Here is a 13,103-nt window from a genome sequence, read left to right as displayed (position 1 = left end):
GCGGGACTGAGCAATCCCCACTTTGTGCACAGATGCCAATATGTAAGGTAAGCCTTATAAGACAAACAATGATAATGTGAAGGTTCGAAGTGCCAGACTGAAATAGAAACTTAGGTAGGACTTCTTGATGAAACTCGGTTCTTTTACTAGTTTTAATCCATTCCAATACCTCCTAAAAGTTTGTCGTGATCACAAAAAGAAGTGTGTAAGAGAATCTTCTTTTAAACCACAGGAGAAAAAAAATCTTATTGCTTCATTTTAATGAGATATTTATCAGAGTTATTACTATTCAGTGTTTGGCAGCACAATATGAAGAAGAACGTTAATGAAAATCTAAAAGCATTTGCTGTCTTTGCTTGCAGAGAACCATACTTTACATTTTTAGCATTAACAAACAAATGTGATCACTAATGAGTGTTTTAGAGGAACGAAGACAATGAACATAGTGAACAGCACATCCAATTTCATTAAATAATACAACAGTACTCAGTGGTCTTTAACCAGATCATCATATGTGTTCTGTACAGAGGGATGTTAACAAAAACATCTCATAATAAACATCCAGGAGAAATTAAATGGCAGATTTAGAGCCAGGCACCCACATGGTTAGTTTGTTTTATATATCTCGCATACACAACTACAGTGAGAATAAAAATCATAATAAATGTCACAGTGCAAAGATAAAATACTATGACAAACTGAAGATGTTTCAATCTCACTACTAACTGAATAAATCCCTTGCAACAATTTAAAACTTTGCTTCCAGTCCCACCTGACTACACAACAGCAAATTAGAGACTACCTGGTCTGTAAATGCCAAAATCTTCTCCTACAATTTACTCTCTCCTTGCCTTACAAACAGATCCTCTACTTATTCCTGCTACCCTGACTTCCTTCCTATTAAACCCTTGTTCTTCCCCGTGTATCTGCCCTCTCTGTACCTTGCTGAAAATGCCATTATACAGCCACATGAAATTTTTCTTAGCAAATGGAAAAGATTCTTTCCGTCTCCTTACACATAGTTGATAAAAATTTTAAGACCCTGCGTGAAGAACAGTAAAGTCAAAGGGCAGGAGAGGCACTGCAGTACATTTCTCCAAAGCCAGGCCCCTGTCCCAGTCTATTGCTCTTGCATATCTACTAGAGCCTTTTGTACTTGTCACATGACGCACACAAAAGGTGAGCTAAGAGATTTGGCAATAGCACAGCATTTGATATTCCCATGCAACTAGTAAAATATTGAGCTTCAGAGCAAAATGTATGTAATAACCATTACCTGTCGGAAGCACAAACTCATAAAACTAACTAGTGTTATACTAGGCCATAATAGTGACTGTTCATTTTCACTGAAATGTTTGCCCCTGGTGTCAGCATTTATCTAGTCAAGGGGCCTAAACTGAAGAAAACTGTCATGTAGCGCAAAGCTGAATTAGACAAGGTTGCATGCAGAAATCTTCGTAATATCAAAAGGCATGAACAATCCTCAGGTCTACTGAAATCAGTCCTTCATGTAAGTCAGGTAGGTGTCTTGGCTCTTGTAATGAGATCAATAAAAGATTTGTTGGGGTTTTTTTCTGCTGGTTATATTCAACACACAATACAACACATATATATATTTGCTGATGTAGATAATTACATTCTTGAAACAGCAGAACATTGCCACTTTCAACTTCAGAGCATGCTTGCTGTGGATGAGACAAGTTTCTACACAGCCTAGTAAAGTTCTGCTACACACATTAGTAGGAATTATAACTAATGGCACATGGACTAGAGAAAATCTAACATGTCACAGCAGTATATTTTCAATGCAACTGTTAGGGGTTTGGACTAGCAGCTTTTTGTTCACTTTGTACAAATCGGTTGTTTTAATGGAAAATTACAACAGTTTTGAGTTCTCAATTTTTCCATCATGTGAAATGACTTAAGAATAACTGACAAGAGGCAAAATTCATTTATCTTAGCTTCAGCCATCTGGAACTAAAGTGAACTAAATTAACTGAATTAAACTATTTCCCTAGGCTCTCTGAAGTCAGGGCAATGTAACTCATCCTAAAATAGATGCTAAATGTGTGGTTTCATAATCTTTGAAGAAGCTCATAAACCACAATCCTTGCCAAAACAGACTGTTCCTCTCCAGCCCCATGCCTGCCACTGCTCCTATCTTCTGTGCCAACAGTCATATAGCTAACAGTAAACTGTACCAGCAAACTGAATGGGTTAAAAATTAGCTGGCAAAGGTAAAAACGTTAATTTAACCACGTGGTTAATTCACCACGTGGCTGCACAAATCCCCAGCACAACAAAAGGGGCCAGACTGCTTTAGTATGGTGGCAATGCCAGCTTATGCTTAAGTAAAGCTGTAATGTACCTGGTGAAGAAGATGGGCAGTATGACTTGCTTTCCATTTCTCTCTCTCTAGCATGGACTGTTAGGAAAATCGATTTAGTCAGATTAGACTAAATGTCATTTATATAAAACTAAAGTTAAAGGAAATGACTAGTTAGGTGTACTACATTGTCTGACTAGGGCAGTCCTAACTGTATTAAAATATTTAACCCAACAAATCAACATTTCTTAAAATCAAAGGACCAAAAGCAAATGAAACAGTTATCTGCATACACAGAAGAGTAACTTTTTTGTTCATGAAATACAAGCTCCCCCTCACGGTCAGACCATAATGTGCATCACTCATCCATAAATCTAAAATCTGCAAATCCTGTGGGTAAAAAACAGGATTCACTTACTCACTTTTGTCAGCTTCAAACAGCATTTACAATATAATTATCAAAATGAAAATGAAAGCCAAACAATTCATTATGTTTTCCAAATTCACTTAGTACTTCAAATATTCTGTAGTGTAGCAAAGCATAAGAAATCAAGAGTTTTTTAAAAATCACTGTAAGTGTATACGCTGCTTTTAGCTCAGGATTTCTAAAAAGACTTGGACAAAGATTGATTAAAATACTCCTCAAACTTCTGTTGTAACAGTTCAGTATTGTTCCTGGTAGATCATTACATGATGCTAATGTCTTTTAATGGATTGATTGTTGGGAAGTAACTAGCAAATCACAACAAACAGAAGATCTATGTTAGCTCTGCTTCTCCTGAACTTTTTTCTCTGGCAAACTTACATTTACACTGGTATTAGCAGACATGCACTTACCATTATAATACTGTACCACATTCAGACATTATTGATATGAAACAAATTTCCATATACTTTATGGAACTAAATGGGCTCTTAAAGGAGGCTAATTTAACTTCATATATTTTCTACTGCATGTGTTATCAATGTTTCTCCTTCAATATTCATGCAGAACACAAAATAACACATGAAGTCAAAAGTCACCTTAGAGCGTAGTAGAAATCAAACATCATTTTGAAGTAGCAAAACAGTAATTCTGTAATAAACTAAACTTAGGTCTTGCAAAAAATCAAACCAGCTACAGAAATTCTTTCTCCTTACTGTTTCATGGACAACAGCAAAATGATTAACATCCTGCAGGCAATACTGTGTATTTTTCTTTCTGTCAGCTTCACTTTTAAAATACCAGTTCTCTAGGGACACAAGTTATATCACAGGTAAGCTGTACTAGGAGTCAGAATAAACTTGTGACAATTAATTTCTGTCAAACATATAGAACCTCACAGTAGTATATATAAAGAGCTGATAGCAATCTCTGCACACATCCAGGTAATAGTAGCCCAGCAGAAAAGAGATTCCAATACTTTCTCTTGCAGTTGTCTCTGAAATTTTGTATTCAGGGTACTACTCACAAAGCAGGAATACTAGGCATAATTTTGACATACAGCCTGTTTTGAGTTAATATATGGAATAAACTACTGAAAATAAACTCAACAGCACATTTCTGCTAGTATGATTCTTTACATTAGAAAGTATATTTATTGTGTCAAGTACAGCCCAGAAAGTACTAGGCGTTCTTTTCCCCAAAATGCAACAGCTTCAGTAGGAGGTTTGGCCCTTAGAGGACTGTCTGCTAATGTTTTGTAAAAACTGCATGCAAACTAAACTGTGTTGCAATTAACTCTGTAAGCGTACTCTTACGTTAAAGGAATTATATGTGCGATACACTCAGGGGAGGGGCGAGAAGCCTGACGGCTCTCTTGTTTAACAACTCATCAGTTCTGAAGAGTTCACATGGATTCTTTTGTCTAATATTATTTCATATTCCAAATTGCACTGCCCTGAGGGCAGCTGTGTAATAAGAAATGATCTATTTTTTATGAGGTTACTTATATTAAATTCTTTGCAATTTAATCTAATGAAGACATATGTAGAAACTAATGTATTCTTTTTGTTCCTACTCATACCTGGCCTTTCCACTAATTTAATATGTAACTAAGCTAACTTTTGAAACACACTTGTATCATCTTCAGTGTTACATATTGCAGACCTAAAATATTTTTTTTTTCGCATAAGCATAAATACAAAAACTGAATTTCCTTTCATGAATTATAGGTTACCTGTTATGAAATAATATTAGCACTTCCAAGAAGGGACAAAAAGATACTCTGAAATCAGCAGCAATTCAGAAGTTATGATTATGAGAATCACTAAGATATGTTAAGATAGCATATCCCGAAGTCACACCCATTAAATGTGTTCAGTCATTTTACCATTTTCTTCTGGTAATATTCGGCTCCCTACCCTGTTTCAGAACTAAATCCAGATGAAACAAACATCACTGTATAAGTCTAGAGACTGAAGGACAGGCCTAAGGCCAAGAAATGATCCACTGGGTTGGCAAAAGTAAGCATTGAAATAAGAAACATTTTTATTAAACAGCAGTGTTCAGTGAAAGTAATAATATACAGCTGTAGTTCTAATAGAAGCAAAGAATGCTCACTAGTGAGTATCAGTAGTTAGTTATACTTTACAAAGAAAACATAGGTTTACTTGTTTGCTAAATTTGACTGTACTATGACTTTGTCTACTAGGAAGGACTATCAAACTGAAAAACAAAGGTTGAAATCTGATCTCACCTTTACTTGTCTAATTCTGATCAAAATCGGGTTCACTAGTCTAAGATGTGTAGAAAATAACTCATAACAAACTCCTTTATTTCCTGTAGTTAAAAGATATTTGGCTCTCCATGTCTAGCAACTTCAATTATTTTGGAGTTCTTAACTATAAACTTCTCAAAAATTAGAAGTTACTGTCACTAACAGAAACCATTCATCTCCTTTCACAAGATGTATTGAAAGGAAATACAGCTTATTAATTATCTCACTGTTTATAAAACAGCATCCATACAACATTCTGTCATCTTTAAAAGAAATGTAAAGACAAACTCAGAGACAAGGATGAGGAAGCATATCGCAAAGGACTGAAGAAATACTTGGTAGAGTCAATCTTTGAAATAATTACAGGATTATTTGACAACCAAAGCCTCTCTGGAACTGTAAGAACTGTTCAAGTTCTACCATGCTGAATATTAGAAACACTTTTCTATCAAGCGCTGCTTAAAATAATAAAGCATTGCCTGATAATAGCATAACCAATTTGGTAAGCTGAAAATCTCACACTCTTCTATTCAACCTTTCTTTAAAATGTAAGTTAAAAAATACTAAACATTTTCTAAAAGGACTTCAGAAAGTAAACTAATGAATTGCTAGAGAAAGCACTGTATTAAAAAAGACACTTTCCATTTTTTCTCTGTACTGGACTGCAAAAAGGTGGCGTGACAGTTAGCAGTCTTTGCTACTCTGCAAAATGTCCTATATGGGTTATTGCACTATTAAAAAATGGTGTGACCTCACATTCCTCAGAGCACAAAAGATAATTCATCAATACTGAAAAACTCCTTTTAAAGAGTCTTTCCAAGGAATAGTTGGCATTGCCGGGATAGTTGACACCAGTGAATTACAGACAGTACTGTTCTCTGAGAATTTTTATTTAATATCTGTAAACAACATAGTTTAAGTATAGACTTACAGACAGATAAAAAACTCCACTCTATCTTGTTTTGATCTACGTACTGACTGCTGTTTCTCAGCTGGTATTTATACTCCTTTTTATTTATATATTCCTACAAACTTGAACTGTATCTTTGGATGCATTTTACCTGACTGGCAAAGGTAGTGGCCTTAGCTCCACTGTTAAGATAGAACTGAGAGTTTTGCTCTTGAAGTGAACATGTGAGTACACATGCATAGTAGCATGTACCTGCCACATCTTTCAGTAACTTCTTAATTGCTAAAGGAAGGCAATTAATATTGAACAAGTCACAGACCGATTCCAGAACTGCTCCAAAAAAAAAAAAATTTCAGGCTAAAGCAGTACAGAATCCAAATCCATTACTCTGGCAGATGAGTCATGTCCTTCTCCTGAATTCCACTTATCCTCCAGGGGTACAGAGAAAGTCCAGATTTTACTTTACCCATATACAGAAGTGTATGTATAATGTACATATTTATACCTATACATATATGTGTGTGTGTATATATGCACTTACACATGTGGGAGTGGTAAGTTACAGTTAATTCACTGAGATTTAAGAGTGATATGTATAACACACAGGAAACACAGAACTCCTCAGACCATGGAAAAGGAAAGAACATCACCGTGAACACAAAGGAAAGAACTATGTCAGGTAAGACACATCAAAGATACAGTTCTTAAAGTCAGTAAGTATGAATATACAAATAGAAGTATCAGCTGAGAAACAGCAGACAGTACTTGGACGAAAACAAGGTAGAATGGAGTTCTTATATCCACCTACAAATCTGCACTACAGTTTTTACACATACTAAATAAAAAGATATCAGAGACCAGTACTATCTGTAATTCATTAATATCCTTTTGAACTACACTGGGAAATTCATTATGTAGCCTTTGCAGTTGTTAAAGGTAAATTAATGTTGACTAAGTTAGCACCAAGTTATCTTTGTGCTCCACTCTCATCTAGATTGCCAAAAAGTCTTTAAAGCACTTAAACTAGGTTGACATGTTGTACCTGCTATTTCCATAAGTACAGTTGTATGATCATTTTCTGCCAGCTTCACAAATCCAACTTCATTTTTGAAGTGATCAATTCCTTGAAAAGACAAATCCACAGTTTTTCCTTTCAGGAGATCTTCTACAAAATCCTTGCTGTCTGAAAGAGCACCAATTGCTCTGTCAAAAGAAAAGAAAATATCTATGTGAAAGTCAAATACATTAATACTGTTTACATTTCTATTAATCATTGTATCAAAAAAATCTCACAAAGTTTATTATCTACTCAGGTACTTCTGCACTACTTCCTATCAATGCAACCAGTATTATTACTACCGTTTTATAAAGGTAAACTGGTCCATACATCTTGCTATAAAACCACAGAAATAACAAGGCAGACGTAGCAGCAGGTGTAATTCCTCAGAAGAGTTTACCTCAGTACTCAAGGTGACTAGATATTAAGATGATAGTGTCTCCATTACTTTGTGCATCCCATTTAACTAAGATGTTTACTCAGAAGCATTTGGTTTTCCAATATTAAATTAATGAAGTTTTTTCATCTCCTGATAGCTCAACTGAATACTCTAAGATTCTGCTTCATTCAAAGTTACTACAAAGTGTTACTTAATATTATAAACAGAGGTTAGTGATATTATATATATATATAAATAAAAGGCTAACATTATATGGAAATTACTATTAAGCTCATGGAGAACTGTTATTAAAAGAAGTACTATCTAAATTGATGCTTATTTTCTTTAAGAGATAAGCAGCTTGCACACATAATGTATATGTAACTTAAGAAATAGGAGCAAGACTGGTAACCGTTTAATAATCATTTTAATTAGCCACATTAAGCGTATGTATGACTACACGAAATATTTGCTTTGACCTGCACTTGAAGTGATTCATGTGCTATACAAAAATTATATAAACATCCTTAGTGTCTTCTAAAAGATCTCTCGCACGCTCACAGTTTTTAATTCTATTCAACGAAACTGAATTTAAACTTTTCACTAAACGGCTGTTGCCTTTGCAAACGCAAGATGGCACTAACAGGTTAAAAAAAGCTCCAGAGGAGTTTATTTTACTTTTTCTGTCCTAGTTGGATAAAAGCCATCACCATGATTTCTAAAGTAGGCCAAATTATATTTTTGAAGCCTGCACAATTACAAACAACTCTACACACGTTTCCATTGTGTTTAACAAGATGGACTCTTGATGAGAACTATGCTTTTCATTGAAAGCTAGGCCAGGTTAAGAAAGATGTTAAGGCTGATTACATGACAAAATATCCTTGACTGATACAGTTCTCCTGTGTTTTTTTTATAGGGCTTTAATCTATAGCCTAGAACTACTTTAGCTCCTATGTAACCACTTTAAACAATAATGCCATTACTTGTTCCCTGGCAAAGATACTTTTCTTTGAGCACAGTCTCTGCCACTTATCTACCCTTTTATCACCATTAGACAAACCTGTTCCTGTGTCTTCCATATGTGCTATACATCAAGACCTTTCAAAAACACCATCTAATACTGATTATACCTGTCAGATTACTTCACAGGTAATCACGTGTAGATTTATTTATTGACACAAACCTGAAAACTTTTCTGAAACAAGTACAGATACTTCAAATACACTGTGTCAAAGATTGCAGTGGGCTTTCAAGTAGTGAATTATGCACATACCTAAAACCCATCTCTGGATATTTTGCATCTGAGAACTGGTACACAGAGAGTCATGGAAAGCTCTGTTCCCCAGCTGAACAAAGATTTATATTTCCACACTGTAGGGTGTGCTGCAGAACTCGCTGACCAGCTCAGCTCTACCTGATGAGGTCTATGAAAGGTCAATTCAAACACCGCAGTGAGTTTTCAGTTTAGCACTGTGTCACTGAAGCATATTTTGTATTTTCATATTCTATCAATCACTTTATAACATCTAACAACTGCTTTGTAAGAACAACGCACAAAGACAAACATTTCCACTGAAGTCAATAGCAAAAAACACAACAATGGTATTTTCTCGCTATTCCATACCAAATAGTATTTGCAATACCAAATAGTAGTTATGCTCAGTGCAACTAACGCACAGGGATAATAAAAAAATTTACAAGTATTTTGCTCTGAAGTAGAGAATGGAAATAAAAAAAAAAAGAATTAAGCAGCATATTCTAAGTGAATACAGACTAGGATTATAGAAGCAGTGCCTGTTTTTTTCTATATTGTGGTAATGTAAATATTATAGCACTTAAAATTGATGTAGTTGAATTATCAATTTCGATTACTTGTTAGGAAAAGCAACCTTGTAAAAAAAGCCAAACTGCATCCTTTCAGCTGTCATATTTATAATGAAAAGGTTAGATTCAGAGTCTTTGACAGATAACAAGCAAGAAGAATTTGACACTATAGTCTGATAATGAAGTCATTTACTGCAAAGGCAGGCACCCTGACTTCTAGTACCCGATCCCATGACTATGCATACAGTTAGCATGAACCAGAACTCCTTTGCTTGAAGGGAATGCTGTCATGACTCTTAATTGCTTGCTTTCTTTATGGTTTTTAAGATCTCACATTCTTGATTTCATATAGCCTTACAAAAAGAGATGTAAAGTGCATTCATGAAGGCTAGACCACAGACAATCAGTCAGGAAACTCGTATGGGAATTGCAGGTCTGGATTCCCTTAGAAGGAGTGGCCTAGAATACAGATCTTCCATTTTCAGGGTTCAAGCTGTATGTACTAAAATACCATACAAAGGGCTTTCTGCTGAATTGAATGTTATGTTTAGCACATTCTTATCATGCATTTTGACTTCAAATAGCATTCAACACATTTCATTTCTGTATAGACAGAGGCACCATTGTGCAAACACAGTAGAAAAACTGTAGGTATCTAAGTAACTTAACGGATGCAAACCTAAGGATTTGTGAACTCTCAGATGCCCAGGTGACTAGCTGCACTTTGTCTGAGGGATTACTCTCACCCTATGTTACACACAGGTTCTTTTGCCAGCCTGGATCTTGGCTTCTTTCGATTAGCCTGCTATTAAAAATTGGTGAAGCAAAGAAAGGAAAATTCAACTTTTTACTCTTCAAGTTCTCCCAAAAGATTAAACAGAAAACATCAGTTATGGAAAAAAAAAAAAAAGAATCCCATATAATAGAAAATACAATCTAGAATACCTGAGGATAGCTGAGCTAGATCCCTACAGGAGGCATCTGGCCAGGGAAGGAGTGAATCTCTGGGGAAGCTGCTGCTGACTAAAGGACAGCTCCTGGGTGCCTGGACTGTGGAGTTCTGCTGGGAGAGGCAGAGAAGAACTCCGTAAGTGTGTGCTTGTGTGGCAGTCAGACAACGAAGGCTGCAAAGGAGCTCAAGCAGTAGCAGAAGACATTGAATTTGAGAATATTTGTTTTGATATACAGTTTAGGTCTCTCAAAAAATATTCATGCGGCAGCATACTTGCCTTTGAGATACCCTCTCAGATTCCTTTTTCTAAAAGTTCATACTTCAAACCCTTTTTAAAAAAATCTCAAGCACACAAGTCAGTGGTTGTTCTCACTGATTTTCAGGTGCTACCACAGTTTGCCCATCAACCAGGGCACGAGCAAGGTGGTGTGCCTACTCCAGGAGACAAAGGGCACATGGAGAGGAGAAGGAGTCCAGCAAATCTAGTATCCTTTGCTTTCCTTTCTATTCTCTGTTCCTGGCTATCTGTTTCTCTCCCTTCAGATCGCTGGAGACAAAGATGCTGACAGACTTGCATCCTCACAGGTGAGGTGAGAGTGCAGAGGCCTCAAGGATATAGCATTTAAGGAAACAAGTGTGAAAAACAAGCAGGACAACTGATTTAGATACACCTATATCTCATCATTTTTAGGTGCATTAAATGTTTTGAGCCAAAATACTTCTACTTACTAGCAGCATGCCCCTGACTACCAAATGGTTCCTACGTTCTATCTTGGATTCTTGCTTTCTTATGAGCAACTTGCACTTTAACAGTCAAACCTTCTGGGGGAAAAAATTATTCAACATGCACTTATTAGACACATTATTTTGTAACTGTATTACCATAACCAAAGCAACATCTCACTGCACTTCTTGGTTATTTGATCTAGATAATTCAGTACATGGACCACATGCCTGCTAACACTGCAGAGAAAACCAGTAAGATAAACGTATATGACAGAGGGCCCCTGAAAGAACTCATCTGGGAAAAATGAAACCGTGAGGCTTCTCTAACAGAATTATAAGAGTCTGATGAATTTCAACGCATTAGCAATTCACCACAAAATTGACACATAAGCAATGGAGGATTCCCAGGTTCATATAATGGTCGTAGGCCATTTATCAGCATTTTACATAATACTCTTTTTCAGTTACCAAAGTGTTTGCAATCTCAATTCTGCAACTACAATGTGCGAATATAGAGACATCACATATGCAGGCCATTGGGCACCACATCTAAACAGAAACCGTTGAGAAAGTCTGTGTAAAGCAGGACTATAAAATACAATGTCTGTTTTCATTTCATGTCAAAACTACAGCTAGACACATAAATTATTATTCTGAACATTCATAAATTACAGCTGTCTAGATGAGACTCAAAAGTCTGAACATCTTCATATTAACCATTGAATTCTGAAAGTTCCCTGTTAATCTCCTCAGTGCACCCTATATCAAAACTTTGTTTTAAAATAATTACTATAGCAAACATGAGATTTGTGCACGCAAGTTCAGCATACAGTAAGAAAAATGCAAGGGAAAAAAGTATACTTTGTTCAGAGCTCATGACATACCATAAACTATAAAAATGGCTAATATTAAGATTAGGATTTTAAGAGCAACATGAATTAAATGTTCAGTAACCCTAGTAATTTAGGGTTTTGCTGGGTATTGCAAAAAATAAGGATCAGTTACCCCTTCTAGTCTTTTTATTAAGTCCTCCATCAAAAGCACTTGTATATACTTAAGTTAATACCAAATACCTACATGCTAATTTCATCCTCATTGGATAAATGCATCACAAACATGGTGACATGCAATGAGCCAGGGTGAATCATTGCTTTGGAAAGCCTTTGATCCTTTTGTATTATTGCATCTTGGACAGCCTGAATACTGCCAGTAATCTGGGAAGAAAGACAGACACAGAAACAACAGTTAGCCACTACAATTACTGTATCCCATCATGCAAGTGAACAAGAAAGCACACAAACTGAAATCAAACGTTTATGTAAAACCCATTCTAGCAGAAGGAAGTTTTATCCTCTGACAAAGCTGTGCTAATTGACCCGAGTAAACCCAAAGTGGGTACAAATGCAGTGATTAATAAATCACAGGACACTCCCCATCACATCTTAATAGGAGTTTACTTCTATAAGTATGATAAATTCCTGGAGCAGATTAAGATAATCCAGTTTTACACTGCCAGTAATCCAAATAAAAGGTTTCTTCAAGGACTTTCTCTGCCCACTTTGCTAAACTTGTATGCTGCTATTTGCAGACAAGTGTCTGGAAAAAGAAAGAGATCTTTGCAGGACCGGGCGCATAAAAAACAGGAACATTCAGTAAATAATTCGTAGAGGTATCTGATTTACAATTCTGATTATACCATCCAACAGACAGATATAATTTATATACTCTCTTCAAACATATTTTTATGAATTACCATATAACATGAATACAGTTCTAACTTCATCAGTCTTCATCTTTACAATTATTTGAATTAAATTTTCTTCATTGACAATTATTTGTATGGTTATACGTGCTTTATAAATTGTATCCAAAATGTTTGCTGTGCTTGCCATTATGATAGTTGTATTGTAGTGATTTAAAAAACAAAACAAAAAAACCCTGCAATAATTATTGAATATGTTAGTAGAAATTAAATCAAAGCAAATAACTGTGACCATCTGACAAAATGAGTTATTTCTTAAAGCACGGTAAGCAAAGACATTACAGACAAATCAGCTTTGGTGTATAAAGTCTAAAAGAAGCATGTAGAAAATTTCAATATGATTTTTTTATTTTTATTTGAAACTCAGTGGTGAATGCATCACAAATACACTGTACATACTGACTTTTATAACATAAGCACAAGTAGCTCTTAGGTTAAAAAAAAAAAAAAACAGCCTTGCTATAT

The 13,103-nt window shown here is 35.5% G+C and overlaps 1 protein-coding gene across 1 annotated transcript in view; it reads right to left on the bottom strand.

The window, feature by feature from the left end:
• The window catches only part of LOC104162052 (A-kinase anchor protein 7 isoform gamma-like), a gene marked incomplete at its 3' end in the record, with an annotated part of 23,527 nt that overhangs the window by 5,229 nt on the left and 5,195 nt on the right, over nucleotides 1–13,103 (bottom strand). The window contains exons 3-4 of the mRNA XM_009700690.1: nucleotides 11,954–12,090; nucleotides 6,978–7,138 (exon numbers count right to left, since the gene is read on the bottom strand). Of these exons, the coding sequence (XP_009698992.1) occupies nucleotides 6,978–7,138; nucleotides 11,954–12,090 (298 nt within the window). The remainder of the gene's footprint in view (nucleotides 1–6,977; nucleotides 7,139–11,953; nucleotides 12,091–13,103) is intronic.

Source organism: Cariama cristata, unplaced genomic scaffold (genome assembly GCF_000690535.1).
Source record: "Cariama cristata isolate BGI_N322 unplaced genomic scaffold, ASM69053v1 scaffold7115, whole genome shotgun sequence".
NCBI lineage: Eukaryota > Metazoa > Chordata > Aves > Cariamiformes > Cariamidae > Cariama > Cariama cristata.
The sequence above is the reverse complement of the archived record's forward strand: the minus strand, read 5'-3'. Positions and strand labels throughout refer to the sequence as shown.